Source organism: Lepidothrix coronata, unplaced genomic scaffold (assembly GCF_001604755.1).
Source record: "Lepidothrix coronata isolate B3197 unplaced genomic scaffold, Lepidothrix_coronata-1.0 Scaffold62, whole genome shotgun sequence".
NCBI lineage: Eukaryota > Metazoa > Chordata > Aves > Passeriformes > Pipridae > Lepidothrix > Lepidothrix coronata.
Genome location: NW_016690242.1, coordinates 3,491,717 through 3,518,170, shown reverse-complemented (window position 1 = coordinate 3,518,170; position 26,454 = coordinate 3,491,717). Strand labels below are relative to the sequence as shown.

Here is a 26,454-nt window from a genome sequence, read left to right as displayed (position 1 = left end):
AGCTTGTTTTTTATCAAGATTTTTTTTTTCCCATCCTCTTTTCAAATTGTCCTGGAATTGCAGATTAGAAGGTAAAAACTTCAGCAGGTTTTAGTAGTTAGGAAGATTTTTTGTAATTACAGATTTTAATATGAAATTTTAGATAGCAAAATACACATATTTTTGTGGTGTGTGTAATTTAGTTTTCTAAATTGGAAAATCTGCTGTTACCTAGCAGTTAATGACTATTTTTTCCTAACATTTGGAATGCAGAACCTGATTTGATAAGCTGATAAAAGAAAACAAAACTGAGAACGTGTTGGAAGTGCTCAAAGTCAAAATTACAGTTTAGATAGATTTGGGGGTAGATAGTTAGACATTTTAATTGAACTAAAATAGTTTTATACTAATACAGTACTGTTGTGGGAGTACATTTTGTGGTGTATTTGAAATTGAAGTATTTAAGTGAGGGAAAATGTATGTAAATGCTTTACGAGAAATTGATTTTTTTTTTTTTACATCACCTATCTCAGCAAAATAGCTGTTAAAGACATAGAGCTCTCAAGTCTATGCTGGAGAGTAAAGTGTAAAGTTTAGGATAATTTCTTCGAGGTGGGAGTTTGCTTTTGTCACTTTAGTTGGTATATTAAATTGCTGTAGGAAACAATCATGTGAATTCTGAAGTAAATTTTTATTCCTGGACAACTTAAGTGAAATCAGCCCCTACCAGTGTTAAAAAAAAAAAAAAAAAAAAAAAAGAGTGTTCACTAGTCTGGATTTTAAGTCCTGTGTTTTTAACATCTCCATGATAGGGAAGACAGAAACGAGTCCAGATGATGATTTCACTTGCCCACATGGGGCACTGACTTTGATATGACAGCTTTGGTTACACACAAGCAACACTGGCTTATGTTAAGCTGCAAAAACCCCTGCTTGTCCATTACAATTCAGCACTAGTCCACAGTTGGACTAGCTCAACATAGTTGAATTGGTTAAAATTATAGCTTTTATTATGTGAGTTAAATGTTGTCTTTAGGAATTTTCTCTGAATTTGGAGTAACTAGTCCTATGAAAAAATAAGCTACCACTTACACAGGCCTGCACATACACAGAAAATTATCAAAAAAAGTAAATTCTGGAGGATTTAGGTGTTTATATGCAAGTATATATGTGCAGCCACATTTTTCAGGTGCAGGTGAAACTGATCTTGGTCTAAATAGACCAGGTGGACTAATGGAGGGTTTTGCGCTCTTTTGAATGCATCTTTTTCTAAAATGGTGGTGATACTACATGATAGAGCACAGATAAATTGCATTGACCTGAGCTGCTATCTTTTTTCAAAGCAACCCCTCCACCCTTCTTGAGTTGTGTAATATACTCCCGTTATCTTTGAATTATGTGCTCCATTTCTACCCTACCAGCTTCACTTTGAGTGTTCTACCAAATACTTTCCTTGTCATATTTTAAGAAGGAAATAACCTAATTTAATTTTTTTTTTTAAATTCAGAATTGCAAAATAGGCTGTGGTCCATGTTCTGTGAGGAATTAAGAGGAAGTGAAAGTACAGAAGTACACCATTAGTTTATTATTTCAAGGCTTCTAACCTGTGGAAAAAGGTGGCTATGACAACCCTTCCTGCTCTTACTGCTTTGTTGAGGGAAGTTGGAAGGGTGAGTACCTTTCCTTTGCTGTCCTTAGTAATCAAACTATTTCAATATGTTATTTAGTTTACAGCATGGCCACTATAAAACTATTCCAACTATTTCCTCAATAAAGCAGTGCAGCGGTGAAGAAGGTGATTTTAGTGGTTGTACATTCAGAGTGTACCTGTTCTGGATAAATATGGATAAATGGAAAACCCAGCACAGTACTTGGGCTACCCATTGTTCCACATCTTAGCTGAGCAGATGTGATGTCAACATATGTTTTCCAAAATAAAAGTCATCATTCTAGAAGGTGGAAATAAACTCTAACTAGCTGTGTTTTGAAGTTCATAACACTAAATAAAAACACAACAAAACAAAAAGCCCAAACAAAAGCCAACCCAAACCTTGGATAAACCTCAACACTTTCAGTAAAACAAGATAATACAAAGTATTGTCACTGGAGTATTTCTGATGTGCATATATGCACATATCTCTGTACACATATGTTTTTGCACAAGTTTATTGTACTTCCAAAATGTTATAGTCAAACAAGTGTGGTAGAATGCCAGTTTGGCTGAACAGGGATCTTGTTTGGAGCTAAGGCAAAAAAAGAAGGTGTATGCCCAGTCAAGGCAAGGTCGGGTGATATGGGAGGAATATAGACAGTCTGCTCACCACTGCAGAGAGAAAATTCGTGTGGCCCAAGCTCAATTGGAGTTGAAGATGGCCAGTATTGTGGAGAAAAATAAAAAGTTTTTTTAAATACACTAATTGCAAAAGGTAGTTGGCTCGTTACATGACGAGGATGTCACCTTACAAACAGGGACATAGGCAAGGCACAGATGTTTAATACTTTCTTTGCCTCTGTCTTCAACACCAGTGATGGGCTAAGAGGGTCCCAGTGTCCTGAGCTGGAGTACCGTAGGGAATGTTATGAAACTGTGTTAGGGGAGATTTAAGTCAGATTATAGAAGAAGGTTATTCACTCAGAGCATGGCTGGGTACTGGAACAGACCCTCCAAGGTAGTGGTCACAGCACCAAAGCCTGATAGAGTTAAAGAAGCATTTGGACAATGCTCTTGGGCACATGGTGTGACTCTTGGGGTGTCCTGTGCAGGGCCAGGAGATAGACTTCAGTGATTGTTGTGGGTCCCATCCAACTCAGGATATTCTAAGATTCTGTGATTTTATTGTGTCCAGAAGCAGCAAGAGCTGCTCCACCAGGCCGGTGACGCTGAGCTGAGTGTGGGTGCCAAGAGGCTGGGACATGGGCACAGCTCTCACTGATGAAGGGTACAGTCCCACACTACTTGAGCACAGACAGAAAAGCAGGTCTGGTGACAGTGACCAGGGTCAGCCAGACAAGTCCATAGGGATGAGGCAGATCTGAGGTAAGGCTGGGAAGTTAGGTCATGGGGCTGGGGTCACCAAGGTGCAGGCATCCCTACAGCAAGCCTCAAGCAAGAGGGATAAAGGAGCTGAGATGAGGCTTCTCTCACCTCTTTCTCCTGCAACGCTTTGCCTGGCCCCTTATCCCTTGTGTGTGTGCCTGAGTCATGGGAAAGAGGTTGCAGAACCTGGTGGTGCACTCAGGGTCATGGAGCTTATGGAGAATGTGGAGTTGTTTCATGTGGCCAGTGAGGACCAAAGCCTGTGGAAATCATTCTATTCTCATCTCCTCTGGGCTTTAGGTGAGGTCTTGCTTGGTAGTTGGCAAAGGGCTGGGGTTTTCTAGTCATAATGTTGAAACAGCTACTCTTATCAAAGCAAAATTGTTTTCCTCTTTGCAGGAGGTAGCTTGTGTTCTTCACAGAAGCTGTTATTACAAATATCATCAGGATAATCTCATTTTTTTCTCAAGGCCCAGGGTTTTGGCACAGGTTTTCTATACCATGTTCAGATAATTTAATTGTGTAAAGGAGTAACAAATAAAAAATGTATAGAACATCTATAAAATAGAGCTGAGAATGACAGCATTTTTGCAAAAATTTTGCAGCTATTTTGTTAGGTAAGTGGGATTTTTGTATATGATCATGAAATTTTTGAGATTGTGTTGAGATTGTATTAACTTTACTGGACTTGATGACACTGTGTGAAAAATATATATCCTTGCAGGAATAAATAGTTTGAAAAAATTTCAGATTTTATATGCCAGATATTTATGGACTGTACCCAGTAAAGATTTTACTAGCTTGTTCTGTCAATTGACTTTTCTTAAATGTAAAATACAGTGGGATAATGACTTTTAGTTTTTTCCTTTTTAAATTTAATATTTATAAATCCAGATTTCATTTGGGGAATATTGATGGTCCTTGTGTCAAGAGTGTCTGTAGTTATTCCAAAGCATGCTTTATTTCTATTATGCTTCTTAATCACAGGAAATGGAATGTCATAAGAATGAAAAAGAAATGGAATCACAGGAATGGAAATTTGAATGCAGTATGGTTGGTTGTACAGTAAGCATTACACATCAGTACACTGCAGAGAAGAAAGTCCCCAAGACTTAAAGGACCAAAAATCCCCACTGTAAATCAGCAGGCAGTTCACCTGGAGGGAAAACAGAACAACTCTTTCATACAGTGATCAGAAATAAATGACAAGGTAGCTATTTCTTAGTTAGAGACCATGCAGGGAGAGACAATTATTTGTTTTAGAACCTTGCAATTTATTTTAAATTTGAGTTTCAAAGTTGATTTTTCTTTTAAAGATTGATAAAAGTGATGGCATGGATTTCTAAAAATGAATATTTAAAATCTTCAATCTGTTGTTTGTTTTGCTTTCTGACAGCTCTGGTTCAACCAACGCAAACACACAAATGGTTGTAATTTTTTCTAGTTTTAGATTTTTTGTTATGCTGTTACGGCTCTTGACACTAAAGCATTAACATTTTGCCTTTTTAAAACTAAAGCAATTAAACATTGTTTTAAAATGTATTTTAAAACTTCCATTTATGAGATATTTTGATTAAATACTGCTTTAGTGTCGCGCAGTTGCCCAGTTCCACAGTTGTGGAATCTCCGTCCTTGGAGGTACTCACAGAATCACAGAATGGGTAAAGGTGGAAGGAACCACAGTGGGTCACCTTGTCCAACCTCCCTGCTCAATCAGGCCATCCTGGAGCACATGGCACAGAATTGTATCCAGAGAGTTCTTGAATATTTCCAGTGAGGGAGACGGCACAACCTCTCTGGGCAATCTGTTCAGTGCTCAGTCACCCACTGTCATGGTTTGAGAGCCCTAAAAATTTAATTCCCTATCTTCAAACCCCCTCAAACATCTCAACTCAATGTGAGATGGCTGCGGGGGTCGGGGAGCAGCAGGACCTTTCCTTCTTCCCTCCTGGACTTTTATTTGGAAGGGAGAAGAGATCTGATCCATTGTAAATACTGATCTATCATAGTAGAGATAGTTGAGATGGTGTGTGTAATGTATTATAATATTTATGTTTGGGGCCTCTGGTGGTCTAGTGGTTAGGGTGCAGGACTCTCACCGCTGCGACCTGGGTTTGATTCCCAGCCCCCTGGGCAGATGGAGCTCGTCAGCCCTGTAAGGCAATCCATCTAAGAGAAGGTCACTCTAAACAAACCTACGTCCTGGGGACCTCACTGCCACTGTCCAAGCTTGCTCGGCCCCGGCAGATGAACCTCAGGATTAAAGGGTGGGCTCAGTTCAGCGCACGCTGTGTCTCACCTAAAAAATCCACTGCGCAGGCTCGAAGGGTTAATGACCTTTCCCAAATCTTCGCTCGCGAAGACTGGCCATTATTATTATTTATTTATGTGTACAGTCATTGTAATATATTCCCTTTCCCCATTTTAAGTCTTGTGTGGTTGTCTCGAAAAAACCATCTCACATTGAGTTGAGATGTTTGAGGGGGTTTGAAGATAGGGAATTAAATTTTTAGGGCTCTCAAAGCATGACACTCACACAATAAAGTTCTTCCTCATATTCAAGTGGAACTTCCTGGGCATCATTTTCTGGCCGTTGCCTCTTGTCCCATTTCTTGGCACCACTGGGAAGAGCCTGGCTCCATCCTCTTGATACCCTCCCTTAAGATACTTGCATTGATAAGGTCCCCTCTCAGTCTTCTCTTCTGGAGGCTGAACAGGCCCAGCTCCTTCAGCCTGTCTTTGTAAGAGAGGTGCTCCAGTCCCTAATTATCGTTGTAGCCCTCCACGGGACCCTCTCCAGTAGTGTCTCTTTTTTACCAAGGAGCCCAGAACTGGTCACAGTGCTCCAGATGCGGCATCACTGGGGCTGAGTAGAGGGGCAGGATCACCTCCCCCGAGCACTGCTGGCAGTGCTCTTCCTAATGCGCCCTAGGATATTGTTGGTCTTCTTGGCCACAAAGGCACACTGGTGGCTCATGGACAGCTTGTCCACCAGGACACCTAGGTCCTTCTTTGAAGAGCTGCTTTCCAGCAGGTCATCTCCTAGCCTGTCCTGGTGCCCAGGGTTATCCCTCCCCAGATGCAAGACCCTGCATTTGCCTTTGTTGAATTTCAGACAGTTCTCTGTCCATCTCTCCAACCTGTCTAAGTTCTTCTGATGGGCAGCACAACCTTCTGGGGTATTGGCCACTCCTCACAGCGTTGTGTTGTCAGGGAACTTGCTAAGGAGGCATCTACCCCTTCATTCAAGTGATTGATGAACAAGTTAAACAATACTGGGTCCAGTATTGAATCTTGGGGTACCCCACCAGTGACAAGCCTCCAACTAGACCCTGTGCCACTGATTATTACCCTCTGGGGACTTAACATTCATCCAGTTCTCAATCCACCTCACTATCCACCCATCCAGTCTACCCTTCCTCAGATTGTCTATGAGGATGTTGTGAGACAGTGTTGAAAGCCTTGCTGAAGTCAAGGGAGACAATATCCACTGCTCTCCCCTCATCTGTCCAGGTAGTTGTTTCACCAACCATCAGGTTGGTCAAGCATGATTTACCTTTAGTGAATCCATGCTGACTACGTCATCCATGTGGATAGAGGTGCTCCATCACCTTTCCAGGGATTGAGGTGAGGCTGACTGGCTGGTAGTTCCCTGGGTCCTCCTTCCTGCCCTTTTTGAAGACTGGGCTGACATTTGCTTTCTTCCAGGCATCTCTTCTGATCATCAAAATCTTTCAAAGATGATAGTGAGCAGCCTAGCTATGGTGTCAGCTCACAGCTCCCTCAGCACTCCTGGATTCATCCCGTTAGGGCCCATGAACATGTCGATGTCAAGTCTGCCTAGGTGTTCTCTAACCCAATCCGCCTTGACCAAGGGAAAATCTTCCTTCTGACATTCCTTTACCCTGGTCTTCTGGGTCAGAGATTATTGAGGGGATATTCAAACCTCAACTGGCCATGGCCCTGAGCAACCTGATCTAATTGACTGGTTACTCTAATAGCAATCAGATGTTCTTTTCATCACAAATTGTTCTGTAGCTCTCTGAGACAGGTTCCTTTAAAAAAGATGTAATAACTCCTGGCTACTGGAGCACACTGCAGCTTCTCTGTTTTGCTGTTTTAAGTGACTTATGGGTAGCTGTGGAACTTCAGCTGCAGGTTTAAGGCAAAAATACATTTTTATGTGTCCATTTTTTGTTTTAATACTGGACTTAGATGATTAGGAGATGATACTGTTAGAACTGAACAATAACTTCGAATGACTTCTGGTATGTATTTGGATACCTTTTGAGGGTTAAATCACAGGCTAAACACTTCAGATTTGTTCATGGGGTATGAATGAATGGTCTTTATTGTCTGAATTGGGCAATCTGACTACAGATGAGACTTGAGACAGTGACATCGTGGTAGATGAATGGATGATGAGACCTAGCAAGGAAAGAAGGAAAAACACTGTTCACTGAGCATATGTGAGTTTGTTCACTGAGCATAGGAGTTTGTGAACCATAAATAAGTGCAAAAAGGAAGTACAGGGTATGTGTAAAAAGGCAGTGGCAAACAGGATACCACGTCTCATGCCATCAAAGAATCAGTAGAAGCACAGTAGGCAATCTTCCAGTCAGCTGCCTGCACTGTATAATCAAACATGCACTCTGTCAGAAAAGCATCTGGTATTAGTTGCCAACTCATATTGACATCAATATACAGTATGATTGTGAAAACATCAAGTAGCATGTGGAGTTCTCTGACTATATCTACACTAATGTGGTAGTCTGTGTCTTCCCAGTCATAGCAAAAATTAAGTGTGCATCTCCGGCTTGGGCTGTTTGGAGGGTATTTGTACTTTCATGAACTTCTGAGGCATGCTTGTAGCCTTTAATCTCTGAAACAGACAAGGAAATGCAAATGGCCTGGATATAGACCTTACTATACTCCTAATTGGCTGGATGAGGTTTTTAGTTTCATTGCTGTGGGTTCCTTTGCCATTTATAATGCCAATAATTAAACATCGTATTTAGTCTGAAACTGCCATTCTTTTCACTTGATGTTTGGACATGAGCCAGCAATGTGTGTCTGCAGCCCAGAAAGCCAGCTGTATCCAGGGGTGCGTCATCGGCAATGTGGTCAGGAGGTTGAGGGAGGTGATTCTGCCCACTCTGGTGGGACCCCACCTGCAGTGCTGCATCCATCTTTGTGGTTCCCAGCACAGGAAGGACATAGACTTGTTGGACTGAGTCCAGAGGAGGGACAACATGATGATTAGAGGGACAGAGCACATCTCCTACGAGAATTGGGATTGTTCAGCCTGGAAAAGAAAAGGCTTCGGGGTGACCTAACTGCAGCTTTCCAGTCCCTGAAGGGAGCCTATAAGAAAGAGGGAGAGGGACTTTTTACAAGGGCATGTAGTGATGGGACAAGGGGGAATGTTTATAAACTGAAAGAGAGTAGGTTTAGATTAGATGTTAGGAAGAAATTCTTTACTGTGACGGTGGTAAGACCCTGGGACAGGTTACCCAGAGAAGTTGTGGATGCACCATTCCTGGAAGTGTTCAAGGACAGGTTGGATGGAGCTTTGAGCAACCTGGTCTAGTGAAAGGTGTCCCTGCCCATGGCAGAGGAATTGGAATGGGATGGTCTTTAAGGTCCCTTCTAACCCAAACCATTCTATGATTCTATGTTTGATTTTCTTGAACTGGAATATTTCTTTAAGGCCCCAACCAAAGAGGGTTTACAAGACATAGAGCTGGGGGAGCAAGATGCATTGTTCCTTTAAGGTGGCTAATGTATGATAACAAACTAAAATAAAATTACAGTGGCATAATCAAAGGACACTCTGCAACTTTCATATGTTAACAAGTTGAAGTAAAGATTGTGTGGAGCCTGGCTGCATCAAAAGGAGTTTGAGACTACTTTTATACTAGCTAAGGTTTTGCTCTCTCTTACCTTGCATCAGGTAAGAATGCGCCTTTTTTTCTCTTAACAAAGGCAAGTCTGGAGTCCAACCAAACATAGCTTTTGGTTAATGGTGATGGATTCCTAATCTAATCCACACAATATCAGTGTCTTGCTCTGGGGAAATTCTGAAGGTGGGATGAGAGGGAAAGAGGAAGAAGATGAGCATCTGATTTCTGTGTAGAGACAAGTGACAGAGATGTTTTGGGAATATCTTTATTCCTCTGAAAAGCAGAGTGGTTACTACCAGGAAGAGACAATCTTTATTTCCTCTTGTTTGCTGGCAAGACAGGCTATTTTCTTCATGCTGGTTGCCGTTGCCTTCTTTGTAGAAAATCTGGCAGAAAGCAGTTTGATCTTCAATGACATGTGGCAAGGTGCCTCAAGCTGTGTCAGGGGGAAACATCCTAAATGGGAAACTTCAAGTGGAAGGATAGGACCTCACCCTGAACAAATAGACTTTCCCTCCCACTGCCTTGAGAGCAGAATTTTGCGCCTGGAGAATGCTGGCAGACAAGATCCAAGCTGGCTGTGATGGGGCTTGAAGATACAAATGAACAATGAGGCTGTCCTGGGGGCACTGACTTTGCTTGGAGAAAATTCTCATAGTACATTAAGACTTGAAGTTATGAGTTTTATGAATTTGAGGCTAACTGGGGTCAGTCTTTGTGTTTGTAAGTTAAATCCAACTTGCTCTTTCACCACTGATTCGCTGGGATCAGTGGGTGCTGTATTTGTAAAGGTGAAACTATTGACTATGTTGAGAGATGGGAAGATGTATGCACTTTCGTCTCTGCTCTCTCTGTGAAGCCTTCTTGCTTTAGAACAAGCTGTCTCTGTGGGTAACACCAACTGCAGGGCATTAGGGGCTGTGCAACAGGACACCTGCCCCTTTCATTTCCTTGGGACCATTTTTTCTTCATTCATGTGGACTCCTCCTGAGATCTTCCTTGCTCTCAGCTGTGCCACTTTGCTCTCACTTTTTCCTGCTTTCTTGCTTAAAATGGGGGATTCCACACTGGTTGGGTTTCCTGGCAGCAGCAGAGCTGCTGTGCCTGGCTGGCATGGACTGAATGAGAAGCCAGAACTCAATGTGCGCAGGAGAGGCGACCTCATGGCCCCAAGGAGTCAGTTCCCACCTTTGCTTGTGGCACTAGTATGAGCTGGAAGGTGGCTCCCAGTCAGAGACTGGCTCCAGCAAGGTGGCTCCCAGCTTGTTCTGCACACAGGCAAGCACAAAGCTGTGCTGATTTTCTCAACCCCAGGCACCAGCCATGCTTGGGAACTGTCTTGCAGCTCTGCTGCTCACAGAGACAGACAGGAGCTCGTGGTTTGGACTCCTGGTCTTTCTTCCACGAAGTGTGAAGGAAACAGACCAGCTCTTGGCCCAGCCTCTGGGTAGGGAGTGTCTCATGGGAACCAGCTCTCTGTGCCCACAGGAACCAGCAGGAGACAAGAACTGGCTCTTGGCTCGTGTTGCTGGAGTAGTCGTACGGCAATTAGGAAGGTGTATAGCAGCTGGGAACCTCTGGCCTTGAGCTTGTCTTTGGAAGATATCTTTGCCCTATATTTTTGACTGAGACAAGTGGGCACTGTCATTTGAGACAAGTACTTCCTCAGNTCTTATTGTTGTTTTCATTAGTTAAATATACACAATGTATGGTCCTTATTACTGTAGAGCTTGGTGTGTATCAAATAGTTTCTTCTTCACCAAAACTGCTGAGTATTACCAGTCTGCAGAGTGTTTTATAAACCAGCTGTGACTACTAACCTGAACTAAACTTTGAAGCTTGCATGTAGGTATGATCAAACATACTTGTCGCACTGCCCCCCTCCTTGTAGAAGATATTTAGGGTTAAAGTCTGCTTAGTGCTGGAGGTGAGGATAAGTTTTTGTTCCTGCCTGCCATGTCTCCTTCATCCCCTGTCCTGCATGTCACTGCTCCTGTAACTAACTACAGAAAAGTAGATCTTGAAATAATTGAAATAAAGTTGATTTGTTTGAATCATGAGAGCTCAGAATAATTCAAAAGCCTGAATTATAGTGACACAAAACTTTCATTGTTAGCAGCTTGAAAAGATTATGATGAAAATCGGCTAGCTTTAGTCATCTTTTTATAAATTGTCTTTTAATTTTAATCTTTTCTTGCTTGACTTTGAAACTTGAAATATCTGCATTTCTTCTAATCAAATGCTGTGTGTATAAAACTTCACAAATAAAAAGATTATTTGGAAACTATTTGTGAGGGTGATGGTTTTGATGGTTTTGGTAAACAAAAAAACTTAAGTTTAGTTCACAATATGTTAGTAATTTATAAGAATAGTATTGCTTTCCCGTTACAAAATATCATATTTGTTTATATGCTTGTCTCTATTGTTGTTTTATTTTATTATTAAATAAACATTTTTCTTTTCTTCCCAGAGGATGCTAAGCAAGTTTTTGGCCAGACCACAATTCATCAGCACATTCCTTTTAACTGGAATTCAGAGTTCGTACAGCTGCATTTTGGAAAGGATAGAAAAAGACACCTAACATATGCGGAGTTCACTCAGTTTTTACTGGTGGGTCTAATACAATGCAGTTTGTCAAGAGTAATAAGAAGGATGCAAGAATCAAAGTATTTGCAAACGTGCCAAATACCGTGCTGTTAGGAAAGTTGAAATATAGACCAAGTGGAGGCTTCTACAGTCAGACTGCTGGACTTGTATAGTATGTTGATAAATAGGATATGCTATTGGTAAAACTGGTGATTCAGACTAGCGCAGGTTTTCTCCTTTTCCTTTGTATTTAGCACCTGAATGCAGAAGGTGATTTTTTTCTACACTGTTGTGTAGACAGAGACATGAAATTAAAAACCTAGACTTTTATGTCTGAAAATCTCCTGTTTATTTAAATCCATGAGTCAAAGAATGTTACTGAACATTTTGGATTCACCTGCTAGACTAGTATTAAGTACTTTTGTCTGTAAACAGCATGTTTACCAAATATGTATTTAATTCAGAGATGATATCCAATGAAAATGTTTTGTTGCAAGCCATTTCCACACACTCTCAGATAGGGCAATGCTACATAGTTTGCTTGTGGTATATAGAGAAGAGAATACTGTTTTTTGCAAGGAATTCTTGGCTGTTCATACTTGTGGATACTTTGTTACAGGAAGTAAAATATTATGCTAATAAAAAAATAAACATTAACTGTATTTCAGTGGTACTGTTAAAAGTAGTTTTTGGTAGGAAGAGTGATCCTTGAAGTGGTGAAACACGTGAGTTTTTATTTGAATGCCTCCTGAATATTTAATGCCTGTATTAGTATTTACACTAGAGAGTTTTCAAATGGAAACCTGCTTCAAGATTGCAATGTTTCTTTTTTTCTTGTTTACACAAGTATGTTAGTTCACAGTAGGAGGTGGTATCATTTTGATGAAGAATAATTAAGATAATGCTATTGAGACAAATGTTTCAAATTGACTTTGTAGAACAGAGCCTAATTAACTTTGTATGAAGAGGACGTCAGGTATCATATGATGAAATTGTATTCCCCCAGGTTTTGTACTGACTATTGTAACTCCTAAGTAGCTAAGGCACAGACCAGTTTTCTGACAGAATAAGGAATTAGAATATCTTTCTAGCTTTCTAGCTTTGGAGATGAGTCCTAACTACTAGGCTCTCTCATCCTGTGGAGGGGTGTTCCTTTCTACTATCTGAAAGGATTTTTTTGGATGTGGTCATATTTTGGGGATAGTTGTATTTCATTTTGGTGTGTCTTGCCACTGCCTCCTTTTTTTTTTTTTAAACTGGCTCTACTGCAAAAGTGAATCTTAGCTAGTTTCAGGGCAGAGTGAAAGGTTGTGTTGGAACACGTCAGTGGTCCTCATAAGCCAGACAGCCCTTTTGGTGATGATCCATGTAGGACAAGAAAGAGGGAGGAAGAACACTGGAGAATGAGGATGATGATTCTGAGTGTCCTCTAGAGAAGTGGGGTACACTTAGGATAAGTTCAAAGGCTGTTAATAAAGATGCTCTCAACATTGGTGCAGACAGTAAGGACTTTCAAATAAATTAATTCTCCTAAGACTGAAGCTGCCCGCTGTCAGTACAGTCTGTTAGGATGCTCAGTCAGTCCCAGTAACTGGGTACATCTGTTACTCACTTTCTAGACCTGTAAATCTTTGAATCACATAAGTTTCCCTGCTGATATATTATAGATGCAGAAGTTTGGGCACAGAAATGGTTCTCAGCACAATCTGGAGAGTTAGTGTTCACAGGCATAGAAATCTTCCTTTAAGCTCTGTAACCTTTGGTATTCAGCCTTTCCTTCTGCCTGTGCGTGAGTCAGTCTTCTTGATCAGGTGTCTAGACCTTGGACCTTAGACAACAGGAGACCACAGTGGATATCAAATTACCTTTCTGCATTCCTGATGTGTGAATGCACTTACATTGCACTTAACATGGACCCGATGGTTCTGTATGGTGCTTCAGGTACTGCTTTGTAAGTACAATGCAGTTTGCAAATTTTAATGTAATAATCTAGCTAGATTCAAATTCTTTTACATTCATGTTTGATATCTGTCACAGCATTTGAGCTAATCATCACTTCTGGCAATGCTGAAGGTACTTGGAAAATAACATTAGTATATTTTATCCATGCACGAGATGGATCTCTTGTGGCTTTAAATAAGAAGAGTTTATATGGGATGCTGAATATTTATATCGTGCCAGCACTTTTTCTGTCTGCAGTAACTGAGATGCCTGAAAGTATAGCCTCCAAAGTCCTTGGCTCTAATACAGTTAACAATCTATTTGCATCAACTTAGAGCTCAAGGTGTGTTGTTTTACCCTGCTTCTCATTTTGCTAGCTTAAAATTAGCTCATATATCTCCAGTATATATCCATCACATCTGTTTGAATATGGTCATGTTCCATCATCACTTAATTGGCAAGTCTGCCTTATGAAGAGCAACATCAGCCCCTTTCTTGGCGTGTAGAATCTATTCCACAGGATGAATTTTAACATATGCTTATATGTGGGCCTGGTAAATCCATTTCCACATTGTCTGGGAATTCATTTATACCCAGCGTATTGGTTGATGAAGTAGTACTCTCTATAATTGAACCCTGGGATCTGCTCCAGTGGCAAGGATTGTGCTGTATCTGGTGGCTTGTAGATCCATTGGGATGGAACGCAAACATAAATTTCTACCTAAGTGGAAAGTAAAGAAGCTTTTAATGAGCTGTAAGTGGAAGCTGAGGTGAAATCTCTAGATAGGATATAATTTCATTAAAATTCTAGTGCCAGTGTGCCTGCCATGATGTACAAGTTGATTTTTCACAGTCATATGCTACTTGGGAGAATTCTAGACTTCCAACATCAAGGAAGAAGCTCATTTTCTATGTATATCTAAGTTTACAGAAAGTCTAGTCAGAGAAGGTTCTTTAGGATGTGTGATTTGTATTGCAAAGTAATGAGGATTGTGTTTCTTTAAACCTTTATGTGTCTAGGTAAACAATAAGGGACCGAAATAGGTGAAATAATAAAAATTATTGCAACTCAGATAGCAACTCTGAAGACTACAGCTTTGCTTTATTGTTTTTCAGTTTATTTTTAAGGTGATATTTTTTATATTAGCTGCATACACCCAACACAGGTGATGTTACAGACATCTCACAAAGAATTCCAGGATAAATTGCTGGCAGCTACTGAGCCTCATTTTGAAATGTAGTTAGTCGTGCTGTGAGTTATCTCAGCATTCAGGTGTGGAGACTGAGGGGATAGCCTTTCTTTTGAGGTAAACACTTAAAGGAGTTATGCATTGGGCAATGATTAGAAAAGTGACATGTCTGGTTTGTTTGTGACAGACTTTATAGGTGAAATTTAGTTTTGAGACTGTATTACAATGTAATGGTCTGCACGTTCTTGTATGCCATGCTGCCATCCATGGTCATGGTTTGGGAATGTCAGGTGGCTGAAGATCCCTATGCTTCTTTCCACTTGATGCAAGTGGACATGTAGCACTGGTCAAAATAACTGTAGCCTAGAAGGTCTCTATCTTTCTGAGAAGGTGGTATCAACCTTCTCTATCTATTTGCAGTATGCTTAAACCATTCTGAACTGGAACTTACATTCTGAACTAAGGAGGAGGTGTGAATAGGGAGTTCCAGAAGACTGACATCATCCCATTCAGGGTTTTGTCTTGCTGTCTGTCTGCAGCTAAATGGCTTTTTCTGGCTGACAAAGATGAGCAAATGGCAGCACTGAGTCCTTGACCAGGTGTTTTAACCAAGCGGGATAATTCTTTCTAGTGCTAGTGCTCAACTGTAGTACTAGTAGCCTTTTTGCAATTAGCTAGGTGATGACAAGAAACATGCACTTCATGTATCTCTTTGGAGTGTAAGCCCTGCTTTGTTCTGTGGCTGAGGCGTCACTGTCAGCCAAAGTCCCACCAATGGTATACATACCTCCAGACTCACTGATGGGTCTACAGGGATGGTAACAGATTGGACTTTTGCAAATGGTATACAGGTTTTTTTACTGCATCTTAGTGCTGGATTCTAACATAACAACTGCCAGCAGTTTCAGTGGTTAAAAGAAATTGAATGAGGGAAGGTGAAGAAAGCAATATTCAGAGTTTCCCATGTAATCCTTTTGCTAAATAAAATTTATTTTTTCTTTGGTGATGCTTCCATTTAATAACAAACACCTGCCAGGTGGTGAGTATTTAGGATACAGGAGTTTTTATACCTAATTCCTTTTCAGAGCTCTCTGCCTCCCAAGTAGCTGCCAGCCTCAAGCTGATGAAGTCTTTTCGTGTTCATGTACTCGTCCACCATAAACCTTCCAAAATTGCTTGCTTACAAATTTCTGTTCAAATTATAGTCTCAAATGAATTGAAGTAAGAGCTTACATGGCTGCATCCAGCAAGAGTGAGTATTATTGCTGAATTGTAACACCTCCACGTAGGGGTCTGTAATGTAAAGGAAACGTGGCAGAACTGAAATTGTACCACTTCAAATTATAAGCCCCACAAGCATTTCCCATCAAAAGAAGAAATTTCTGAATAATTTTGTGAGTGAAGCATGGATCAGTCCTTTCCCTCCATTCCTTTCCTCCTTGTGCCTAATGTAGTAGGAGGTTTTCATCGTACCTTTCAGGTCATGGTACAGTGTTCTAATTAGAAATTAGAACTAAAATTGGGGGAATCAGGAGGCAAATGAAAAGACAATCATGGTTTGAGTGGCAGTGTGAGCTGAATGAACAGAAGGAGGGAGGGAGTGGCAGATGCAGGCCTCTGGCATGTCTGATCCTACTCTGTCTGAATTTGCCTTTTGCCTTTCACTCTATTTCCTTGAAGGCTGCTGTAAGACAAATATCAACTTACAGGAGATCATATTCACTATGAACACAACATGATGGTGGTTCTTGACTAGCCTGAGTCCTAGATTAATATGTCTTTTAAGGCATATATTTGCAAATATAATGGAAATAATTGGATAGTGTCATGGTCCACCACAAGACTTGCTTAGTATTGCTGACATATTTTTGCTTTGATTCCATTTTCTGAATAACTGATTATGAGTATGTATTCAGACTAAGCCCTATATTTCCAATGAAGAAGTTTTTATAATCCTTGCAGTTTAAAGGGAAGACATGACAATGATTTGTTTTCCTCCATTCAGCTGAGAAATACAGACTGGGAGCTCTGACTACATCACCAAAAGATATATTTCTGGTTTTTTGCAAACCTGTAGAACTGAACAAAATGTTCACATGTATTATCAAGTTACTATCAGTGCTTGATTGTTTCTTTTAAATGGGAAAAAAAAAAGTAGTCTAACAGTAATTTAAGAAGAAAGGGTGAAGGTCACAGTAGGAAAGATACAGTATGAGGGATTAAATGCCTTTTTTTCTCCTCTTTTCTCTCAGTGGTACATTAGAATCACAAAATGATATTATCGGAGGGTTGTATCAGATAATGCTTATGCCCGTTACTACTGTTGAAATATTGAGAACTGATCTTTAATCAGTCACGATACAAGGAGTTCTGAATTAAACTGCTGGTGTCTTTTGTAGACAAAAACCTTTATGTTTTAAATGGGGATGCTTTTTCAGGGAATGCTTTCCAGATTAGTAGGTTTCTACATGGAAGTCTCTGATGATTGCATTGTCCTTGTTCAAGGAGTAGTGAGCACTTTTACAGAAAGTATTTTGACCTGCTGTGACACATTCAATATACTGGATAATGCACATCATGGAACACTTTAATGTTCATGAGTGGAAGATTACCTGCACTGGCTGTTGATATGTGTCCTCCGTTTCTCAGTTAAATGAATTGCACAATGTAATGTCCAGAAGGCAAAGAAATCATGATGTTGTCCTAGATATTGAGCTCAGTGATGGAGACCATATATGCTCCTGATAGAAAAGGACAAAACCTAGAGGTACAATATCCAATTAGATTAAATGTAGTCCTGTTTTGTTAAGTATGAGAAATCTTGTAAGACTGCATTATTTATATTAAATCTAAGTGTTAAGATGATGATTTTGAACTTAACTATTTTTTTCCCCTATATGTTTTCAGGAGATACAGTTAGAACATGCAAAACAAGCTTTTGTACAGAGAGACAGTGCTCAGTCTGGAAGAGTCACAGCTATGGACTTCAGGGACATTATGGTCACTATCCGGCCACACATGCTGACGCCATTTGTAGAAGAATGTCTAGTAGCTGTGAGTAGTTCTGGTATTCCAGCTGGCAAAGACCTGGAATACAGATGCGGGATTCCTTTTTTATGTACCTTGACCACTCTGTGTGACATGTAGTCCATCTCGAGGATGTATGTTTTAAGTTCAGCAGTTGTTATCTACACAATATGCAAGTTAACCCTTATTGCAGAATACATATCCTCAATGTTCCTGGTCTCCTGAGAAAAAAGACAAAGCATGTATATGGACCTTAGTAATGGCCTACAAATTAGCATTTTCCTGGCTATTTGCAGTCACTCCATCATAGTAGACTGTGTCAGTATGTCAGAACGCCATTGCATCCCACTTAGGATATCCTTCTCAAAGAACTTGGTTTGTAGTGTAAATTCTAAGCTCCTGAGTGTAATTTCCAAGTACCTGGGACAACTTATGAACCAGAACATTACCCAAGGGCATTCACTGTATATTGACTGGTAGTTGTTACACTTGACTGTACATTTTGTATCAGTTTGAAGTGCACAAACCAAATTAAATATTGCAATTCTGCAATTTCACTGAAGAAATTAAAAAAGGTACATTTGGTTTTGACCACAGTTTCTAATCTGAGGAACTTGTAGCAGCACTTTCCAAGTAATGCAAAGCCTGGCTATATCCAGGTTTAAAGAAATCTGTTATTCTTTGACTTGCAAGGAAGAATTCCAGGGAAATGTGTGAAGTGATGAGAATTGCAAAGTCTGATCAGAATTTTGGAAGATGCAAACAGCAAAAAACATAGCCAGAAGACTTAGAGACTGACAGTGAGATCTGATACTTCCATGGTTCCTTCACAGTCTTGTTACCAGCTTTCTCAGGTCATATGCTCTCTCATAAAACATCAGATAAGATTTTGATTTTTCCCTCAAGGTCAATTAAATTTTGGCAAGCTTATGCATTTTTTTTCTGAAATTTGCTTGATTGCTGATTTTGTAATTTAAATAGAGAATTGATCCAGTAATTTTTCTATGTGCAGACCCAACACCACTTTAAAACAAAGGTTTAGGTTCAGTTCTCACCTGAGAATGAATAACTGTTTGAACCTTATTGTTCCTATTATGTTTGACTGCCTGATATAAGCCTGAGAGCTTATTGCTGGTTTTCCATGACTTGAAATGCCTGTGAATTTAAAAGTTTCAGTTGACCTTTTTAAGAATATGTTTTTATTTTGTTGAAATTTTCTGTATAGTAATATGCTTTACATGTAGAAGTAGATTTCCTCATTACTAGAAATAAGCCAACTTATGAAACATTTCCAACTGAAGTAGTACTGAAACTTGAACTTTGTAAATTACTTCTAGTTATGTTGTTATAATCCTGCATATGTATTTGTTTAGATTTTTAGGATGGGGGAGTTTTATATTCTGGTCATGATTAGTTTCAGTAACATAATAATCTTTCATAGTTTTCTTTATTTTGCACATTTTTTAAAAAAGCAAGCCCATGCTACTGTTGTTCTTTAAAAATAACATTTGAAAATCTTTATTTTGATATTTTTCCTAGGCTTGTAACAGTCTCCTTTCTCTTTTCTTCTTTTACTGTCTCTACTCCAGGCTGCTGGAGGTACCACTTCCCATCAGGTCAGCTTTTCCTATTTTAATGGATTTAATTCTCTCCTTAACAACATGGAGCTCATTAGAAAGATCTACAGTACTTTGGCTGGAAATAGAAAAGACGTGGAAGTCACTAAGGGTTGGTAGAAATGTTTGCAGTCTGGAAGTTTTCTTGGGCATTTGGTTGGGGCGGATGGAGGGAAAGACCTCATCTGTATGCTTTTAAATCAATGGGAGGGGGAAAAAATCCTGTCTCATTAGCATTCCTTGGTTTGCCACTCAGTTTTGTACACTCCTGTTGGAGTCCACCCTCCAGGTTTTTCATTTTGTTTCAATCAGAAAAAGGTCCTAGTAAACTGGTGGGGGGGGCAGGGTGAGGAAAGTATGTAAAGATATTTAAAAGTTTCAAAAACTTCCTAGGACTCCTGCCAAATTGGCAGCCTATTAAAGTGACCTTCAAGGGTAGTTGAAGAATTCCATAAACTTGTATTGGCGGCACAGTAAGCTGATCTACAAGCTTGGAACAAGATGTTATCTGCTATATCTAACCACTTTTATAGAGAATTCCCTGTGCAATGCCAGAGTTTCATTAATGTGGCCTACTGGGACTATGCATGAAAAGTTCCACATCCCTTGACTCCTGTTTTGGGGGGTTTTTTGTTTGCTTTTTATTTTATTTTTTCCTTCTGACCTGCAACTGATTGATACCGTATGTCAAATATCCTAAATTATGCTGGTAGCACTAAGCTTTAAGACCAGAGAGTTGTAGTTACTTGCATGAAGGACTGACTATTTAAATCACATGTTTATGTAGTGGCAAAACCACTTTTGTGTTGAGTCAATTTTATTCCCCTTTTACCCCCCTCCAGCCAGCCTCTTGTACTTTATACTAAAATATAGAGCAACCTTGGGGTGCTCTGGATTATTTCTTCTGGTTTGATTGCATTTTCTTTTCTGTATTTTTATTCTGTTGCAGAAGAGTTTGTTCTGGCAGCTCAGAAATTTGGTCAGGTTACACCCATGGAAGTTGACATCTTGTTTCAGTTAGCAGATCTTTATGAGCCACGGGGGTAAGTGAAGAGTTATCTATCTTCCTCTCTTTCCTTTCCTCCTCTCTAGTTCTTGGAAGGAGTAGAAGGTGATGTTGGGGAACAGGAGAGTGTAGTGTAGTGGCCACGTGCGAGTAGCTTCTTGAGATCTGAAAACCCATCTCTAAGCAAACACTAAGCTGAACTAATTTCTTCAGGCGCATGACGTTAGCTGATATTGAAAGAATTGCTCCTCTGGAGGAAGGGACATTGCCCTACAATCTGGCAGAGGCTCAGAGGCAGGTAAGAACAGAATCTAGTATAATGCTATTCTATTATTTGTTTCCAGTGCCAGGTAAATAGATAACCAACTTTCTTCTGTGTTGTCATCTAAGTTGCTTTTTTCTTGTGTTTTGTAATATCTGTGAGTAATACCATCTTATTAGAATTTATTTTTAGCCTGTGTCATATTCTTTCCGTCTCTTCTTTGTGCCCCTTTCTCTTGGGCTGTATTTTGACAGGTCAAATGTAATTTATTTTGGAAAGATAAAATGTGTAGGAGTGTCATCCCACCATTCAGTAAATATTAGGTGTATACTTAATTAAGGTGTTTATGTTTCGTGATTCTGTTGCTCTCTGTTCTTTTTAATGAGGAAAAGAGACATCCTGCTTGATATATGGATGGTAAAATTCAGTATCTAGCCTATTAAATGGCAGCCCTTGTTCTTAACATACATCCGTGTTCCTGGCTTCAGAGTGTTCTCTGCTTTGCTTTATGCTCTGCTGAATATCAAAACAGGAGAGATTATGTATAGACTAATATCACAGTTTCAGTAAAAACATTATTATTGTCTTCATTTCCAAAACCTATAGGGTATTTACTTTAAGTGATATAACCACAAATGAACTTTTTTTTGTGTTTGAGGCAAAAAGAAATAGGAGTGTTCTTTAAATGTCAAAACCTATTGATCTTTTAGTTTTCATATTATTTTATTATATTTTAGATTTTCCTTGACAAGTTTCTATACACATAGATTTACAACTAAACCTTCTGTTTCTCTCTGTCTCTATTTTAAGGCAGTCTTAACTTTGTGTCTTGTGAGACCAAGGGTTTTTTTGTTGGTTTTCTTTTTTCCTGCTCTAGGTCTGTGCAGAGGCGCCAGTTTGACCACAATGAGTTGATGTAGGCTACATTTTTAGGACTACCAGGCCATAAGCCAGGCCTCTGTGTGTGTGTGTGTACACATGCGTCTCTTTTGCTTCTCTTTTTTCTTCTCCTCCCTCCCCTACATGTGAACACCCCCACCACCACTCCAAGACAGTATCTGGGGTGGTGGTTTGTTTGTGCAGTGACTAAATGTTGATGATGCTGGGATGAATTCAGATGAGTTGGCTCCCAAAAGCTCACCATCTATTCCTAGAAGACTCCTAAAGGAGTTAAAAGCATTTGCATTGGGCTGAATGTCAAGGAATATAAGTTACAATAGGTGGCGGTAAAATGTAGCCAAAAATGTGGTGATGAAAGTAACAGCTTCCTCAGTTTTTGCTTTGGGACCACTGTCTTTGCTAGTATGATTTACATCGTTCTAAGAAGCTAGGATATATGAACCTGCTTAAATCTTACAGTTTCTTCTGCATATATGTCCTACCTTTTCATTTTTCCCATTCAATTCTTTCTTAATGTCAGCTGTTTGATGCTGAGACTGAAAAGATTTTCAGCTACGTTGATACCTTCAATTTCTTTTCTGGCCGATTCCACCTACATTGGAATATTAACTAAAACCTTTTCAGGAAAATATATCCATATATTTATTTTGTCCTTTTACTTGTAGTATTCTAAAAAGAACGTATTACAAAAAGTGATAGTAAGTATGGAAGGTTTAAAGCCCCTGCAGAACTTCTTTTTCTTTATTATTTTCTTTCATCAGATAGTAATTTTAAATCTGGAGCACTTCTGAAATTTATTTTTCGTTGGGTTGAATCTAGCACCCATAGACTGTGAACAAAATGAAATTGTGCGGGTGTTTTATGAAACTTTATTTTCCTTTAGCTAATATGTATGAACAGTGCTTGCATACTTGTTTTGATAGCCTGAGAAGTAATAGATATACCCGGTTTTGGCGACAGTAGAAAGAAATTCCAAACTGGAGTTGCTTTTAGCTGCAGAAAATTAATGACTTAAGATGCAATATGTATGCCCTTTAGACCATTGATTTTAGAGTTGTATAATTTTGTTGTAGTATCAGTCTGTTTTCTTTGCTATTCCAGTCTGAAGAGGCTGTGTTATATGGCACTTACAAATCAGTGAAAAAGAGATAATTGCAAACAAAATCTCCAGTGTATGGTGAGATTTTTTCCAGGTATCTCTGTTCTTAGATCTATCTGCTCATGAGATGTTCTCTTGTGAACTATGATGTTCTGATTATTTTTCTTCTCTTTCCTTTTGCTTTAAATTCTGCCCTGACAGAAAGCTTCAGGTGATGCGTCTCGACCTATTCTCATCCAGATTGCAGAATCAGCGTACAGGTTTGCCCTTGGTTCAGTTGCTGGAGGTTAGTCATGGCTGAGCAAAAGAAGATTCATCTTCACTGTTTGGGTTTTTTCTTCTTTGCTTTTGCCCTTCTTCCCCTTCTGCCTCTCATTTAAGAGTAGAAGGCTTCTCAGACTTGCCCTTGGAGCTCTGTCTAAGGGACAGGATGACTGTAAGATTGAAGATCATATAAGATCATTTGGTCTGCAAGAGTTTTGGAATTTATGAGCCATTGGAGTTTCCAGGTGGTGTTGCTATCTGATTTGTCACCAAACAAGTTTCAGGAGAACACGATTAACAGTGAGGTAGGGCCAGGAAGTGCTTTTGGTTAAAACTGTGGGAGGTAGTTCAATGTATCCAGAATATATCGTGGAGAAAAAAGATACAACTGATATGTTAGATGTAAATGTGAAAGATGACAGTTGCAGTCAAACACTGCAAATGCAAAATCATGTTTTCTTATACCTTGATTTTTATTTGCAGCTGTTGGAGCCACTGCAGTCTACCCAATTGATTTGGTAAAAACTCGAATGCAAAACCAGCGTTCTACAGGCTCTTTTGTGGGCGAACTTATGTACAAAAACAGCTTTGATTGCTTCAAGAAAGTGCTGCGTTATGAAGGTTTCTTTGGGCTTTATAGAGGTAAGTTTAAAAGGTAATGATAAGATATTAATAAGAGTTTCATGCCACTTTGGATTTTTAAGCATTTTTTGTTAAGACTGCAGTTCTGCCTAGTTTGTGCTTTTGCTTCTTCTCTGTTAGAGGAGAAAGGTTTGCAAACTTATTGATAATTAAAACTTCATTGTAATGAGAACATTTCTGTAGGACCTCTCTGTCCTGTCCCTCCTCATCTGCAATAGGGCAACAATAGCAATTTCCTACAGCAAAAATACACTGTTAGTCAAGTTTTCATTTCCTTAGCAGTCCTTAGTACCAGTAGTGTTTTGTCCTGTTTGGTAAGAAGTTAGATCATCTGTGAGTATTTGTTGTTTGGTTTTGGGTTTTTTTTGTTTTGTTTCACAGTTCTTTCTTATCTGTCTTCTTTCTATTTAAAAACAAAGAAAATATGGTGCCTTGTTATTAACCAGATCTTTCTTTGTGATATGTTTTAGACAAAAAAGTTCTGTCTGAACCAACTGCATTTGCCTGACTAATCATTGGAAATAGTCATCTTTATCAAGTTTTATATGTACCTCTTCTTAGCTTGTCACTGTGAGGTCAGCCAGAGCAATTTGCTGGGTTTCAACCCACTTAGCTATATATATACATAACCAATACACCCAAGTTAGGAAGTTATCTGTTTCGAACTGCCTTTGTAGTCAATGCAGAAGGCCCCACTGAAGATTCTGTTCAGGATGTAAATCATCCTAACTTTGGATATCTTAGATGTAAGTGCCTGTAGTTAGATGGTGGCTTTTTTTTTAATTTATTTTGTCCTTGTCCCAGTTGTGGTATCCACTCTGTCAGTTCAGGTAACTCAGAAGGAATCATAAAGAATCAGGAACTACTCCATGAGACTGCAGTTCTTCTCTGTCACAGAGTTAAAGTAAATTATATTTCTGGTGTCCCAGTTATTGAGATCTTTTATTCCTCTCTGCCATATCCATTGAGGATAATTTCAAACTTGAAATCTTTATTTCATTTTTAGTCAGAATATTCATTTTTGCTTAGAAACTTTTTGCACTTTTAAAAATAAGAATATTGTAATGAAAGAAATGAATTGCTAAAAGCAGTTGAGTCAGGAATGAAGAACAGAGGATTTTGATAAAATAGTGTAATGATTGGGCAAAACTATGCACAATTTAAAAAAAATTAACAGTTTATAAGACAATGTGGGAAACAACATTAAAACTAGGTGCTGTGATGTATCTGTACTCTATCACATATGACCTGAGTTACTGGAGGTTGGCTAAGTGGTTCTGTGCAAAATACAGGCTCTCTAATTATTTCAGCACAATTGGAGATGGGAAAGGTCTGTTATTATTGACTGAGTTTGAGGCAATTTTTGGAGTAGACATAATAATTTAATAAAGATTACTGACATGGTCTCTAAATTGTAAGGCTTTATATCAATCAGAATCTTTGAAAGTCACAGTTTTTCGCTAAAGAGGCAAATGTATTCCCTGCAAATGTATATCTGCTTCTTCCAGGATCTCAAAAGAATAAATATGCAGAATTCCACTATTACCTGCTTCTGTCTTATTGAAACTCTGAAGCACAGTGGTTTTTTTCACCTGGAAAAAAACCTAAAACTCAGAAATGTGTGTTCTTACCTCCATCTGCTTGCCTTGTCTTTGGAGTGATTTTTTTCATTGCCAAATTTAGGGAGCTTTAGGAACCTTCACCAGTATAGCTTGTCCTTCCATTCCCCATCCCCTTTACTACTTTTCAGTCTTTCAAGTAATACTGAATAGTGAAATCTCAGGCAGTTTAGTGGATCTGAAATTCTAAACCCAGGCCAATAATCTAATTTCTGGATTATTTAGTAGAACACCATCATTTCAGAGGCAAATTGAGACCTATATTTCTACAGATTCTCTATTTTAAGGGCATCCTGACTTAGCTTCTCTTTTAAGGAGTCAAATAAAGAAAACTCCTTAAAAATCTGGAGCTTCCTCCATGGAATTCTTTAAATTTGCACTGTTACTTACTTTCTAAGGAGATGATGCTGGAGAAAGTTGAACAACTGAGTGCAGAAGTTTCCAGTTCAGCTTAAGAAGACAAAAAAAATTTGAAAGGAGCATTTTATAGATTAGGATAATTACCCAATGTAATGCAGTATACATACAGCAAGAATCATCTCATTCTGGTCTTGAAAACTACACTAGCTAAGACAAACTACAGAGTACATTACTTTTTGCTACTCATCAGTAGCTGCAATTCTTTCTTGCACTGTGATGTGTTCAGATTTAAGTCAATGTGGGTGGTTTTGTCCCCAGTGAAGGAGGGAGTAGTCATTGGTAGAGTTCTCCTGCTTAGCTGAATAGTGATGCAAAACCTTTTAAAAAACAGTAGTAGAAACATTTGGAGGAGTGGTCCCTTTGTCATGACGCACTTCAAGCAAGCAGTAATTATAAGCCCCACTCTGAACTCAGGCATTTCAGATGATATTTTTAACACCAGGCACATATTTTCCCCCAGTGAAGTGAATTGACTTTTCTTTTTTGTATCATTATTTTTTTCCAAACTTGGAAACCATGTTCTAAACCACCATCTCAGGTAAGGATAAATTACACCATCTTGTGGATATAAAGAGAGTACTAAATTTTGTTTGTTGTCAGTTTGGTACTAAGGGTAATCAGTGTTTCCACTGAGAAGATACTTTGATTAAAAAAAAAACCACAAACCCAAACATTATATAAATCTCTGCAGTTTTCATAATATGCATTATTTGAAAGCTGTGTTTTTAGATAATTTTTTTTAAGACTGTATATTTGAGAAAAATTTTTTATCTGCCTATTTCTCAGCATGGCTAAAAAGAATACTTATCTCATATGCCTGTAATTTACTACTGTGTCTACATTTATACCTGAAATGCATATTTAGAAACTTACAGGTATATACATACATATATGCAAATATAAGAAAACTTTGAAAGCTGTGATTTGTCAAGATCTCTTCCAACTGATGAGGTCACCTACGTT

At 39.1% G+C, this 26,454-nt stretch overlaps 1 protein-coding gene across 4 annotated transcripts in view; it reads left to right on the top strand.

Moving 5' to 3' along the window:
• The window catches only part of LOC108498682 (calcium-binding mitochondrial carrier protein Aralar2), a 77,857-nt gene that overhangs the window by 42,267 nt on the left and 9,136 nt on the right, over positions 1-26,454 (top strand). For all 4 annotated transcript variants that reach the window (XM_017817678.1, XM_017817677.1, XM_017817675.1 and 1 more), the window contains 7 exons: positions 11,390-11,529; positions 17,544-17,690; positions 19,253-19,391; positions 20,229-20,322; positions 20,499-20,583; positions 22,748-22,832; positions 23,294-23,452. In XM_017817678.1, the coding sequence (XP_017673167.1) occupies positions 11,390-11,529; positions 17,544-17,690; positions 19,253-19,391; positions 20,229-20,322; positions 20,499-20,583; positions 22,748-22,832; positions 23,294-23,452 (849 nt within the window). The remainder of the gene's footprint in view (positions 1-11,389; positions 11,530-17,543; positions 17,691-19,252; positions 19,392-20,228; positions 20,323-20,498; positions 20,584-22,747; positions 22,833-23,293; positions 23,453-26,454) is intronic.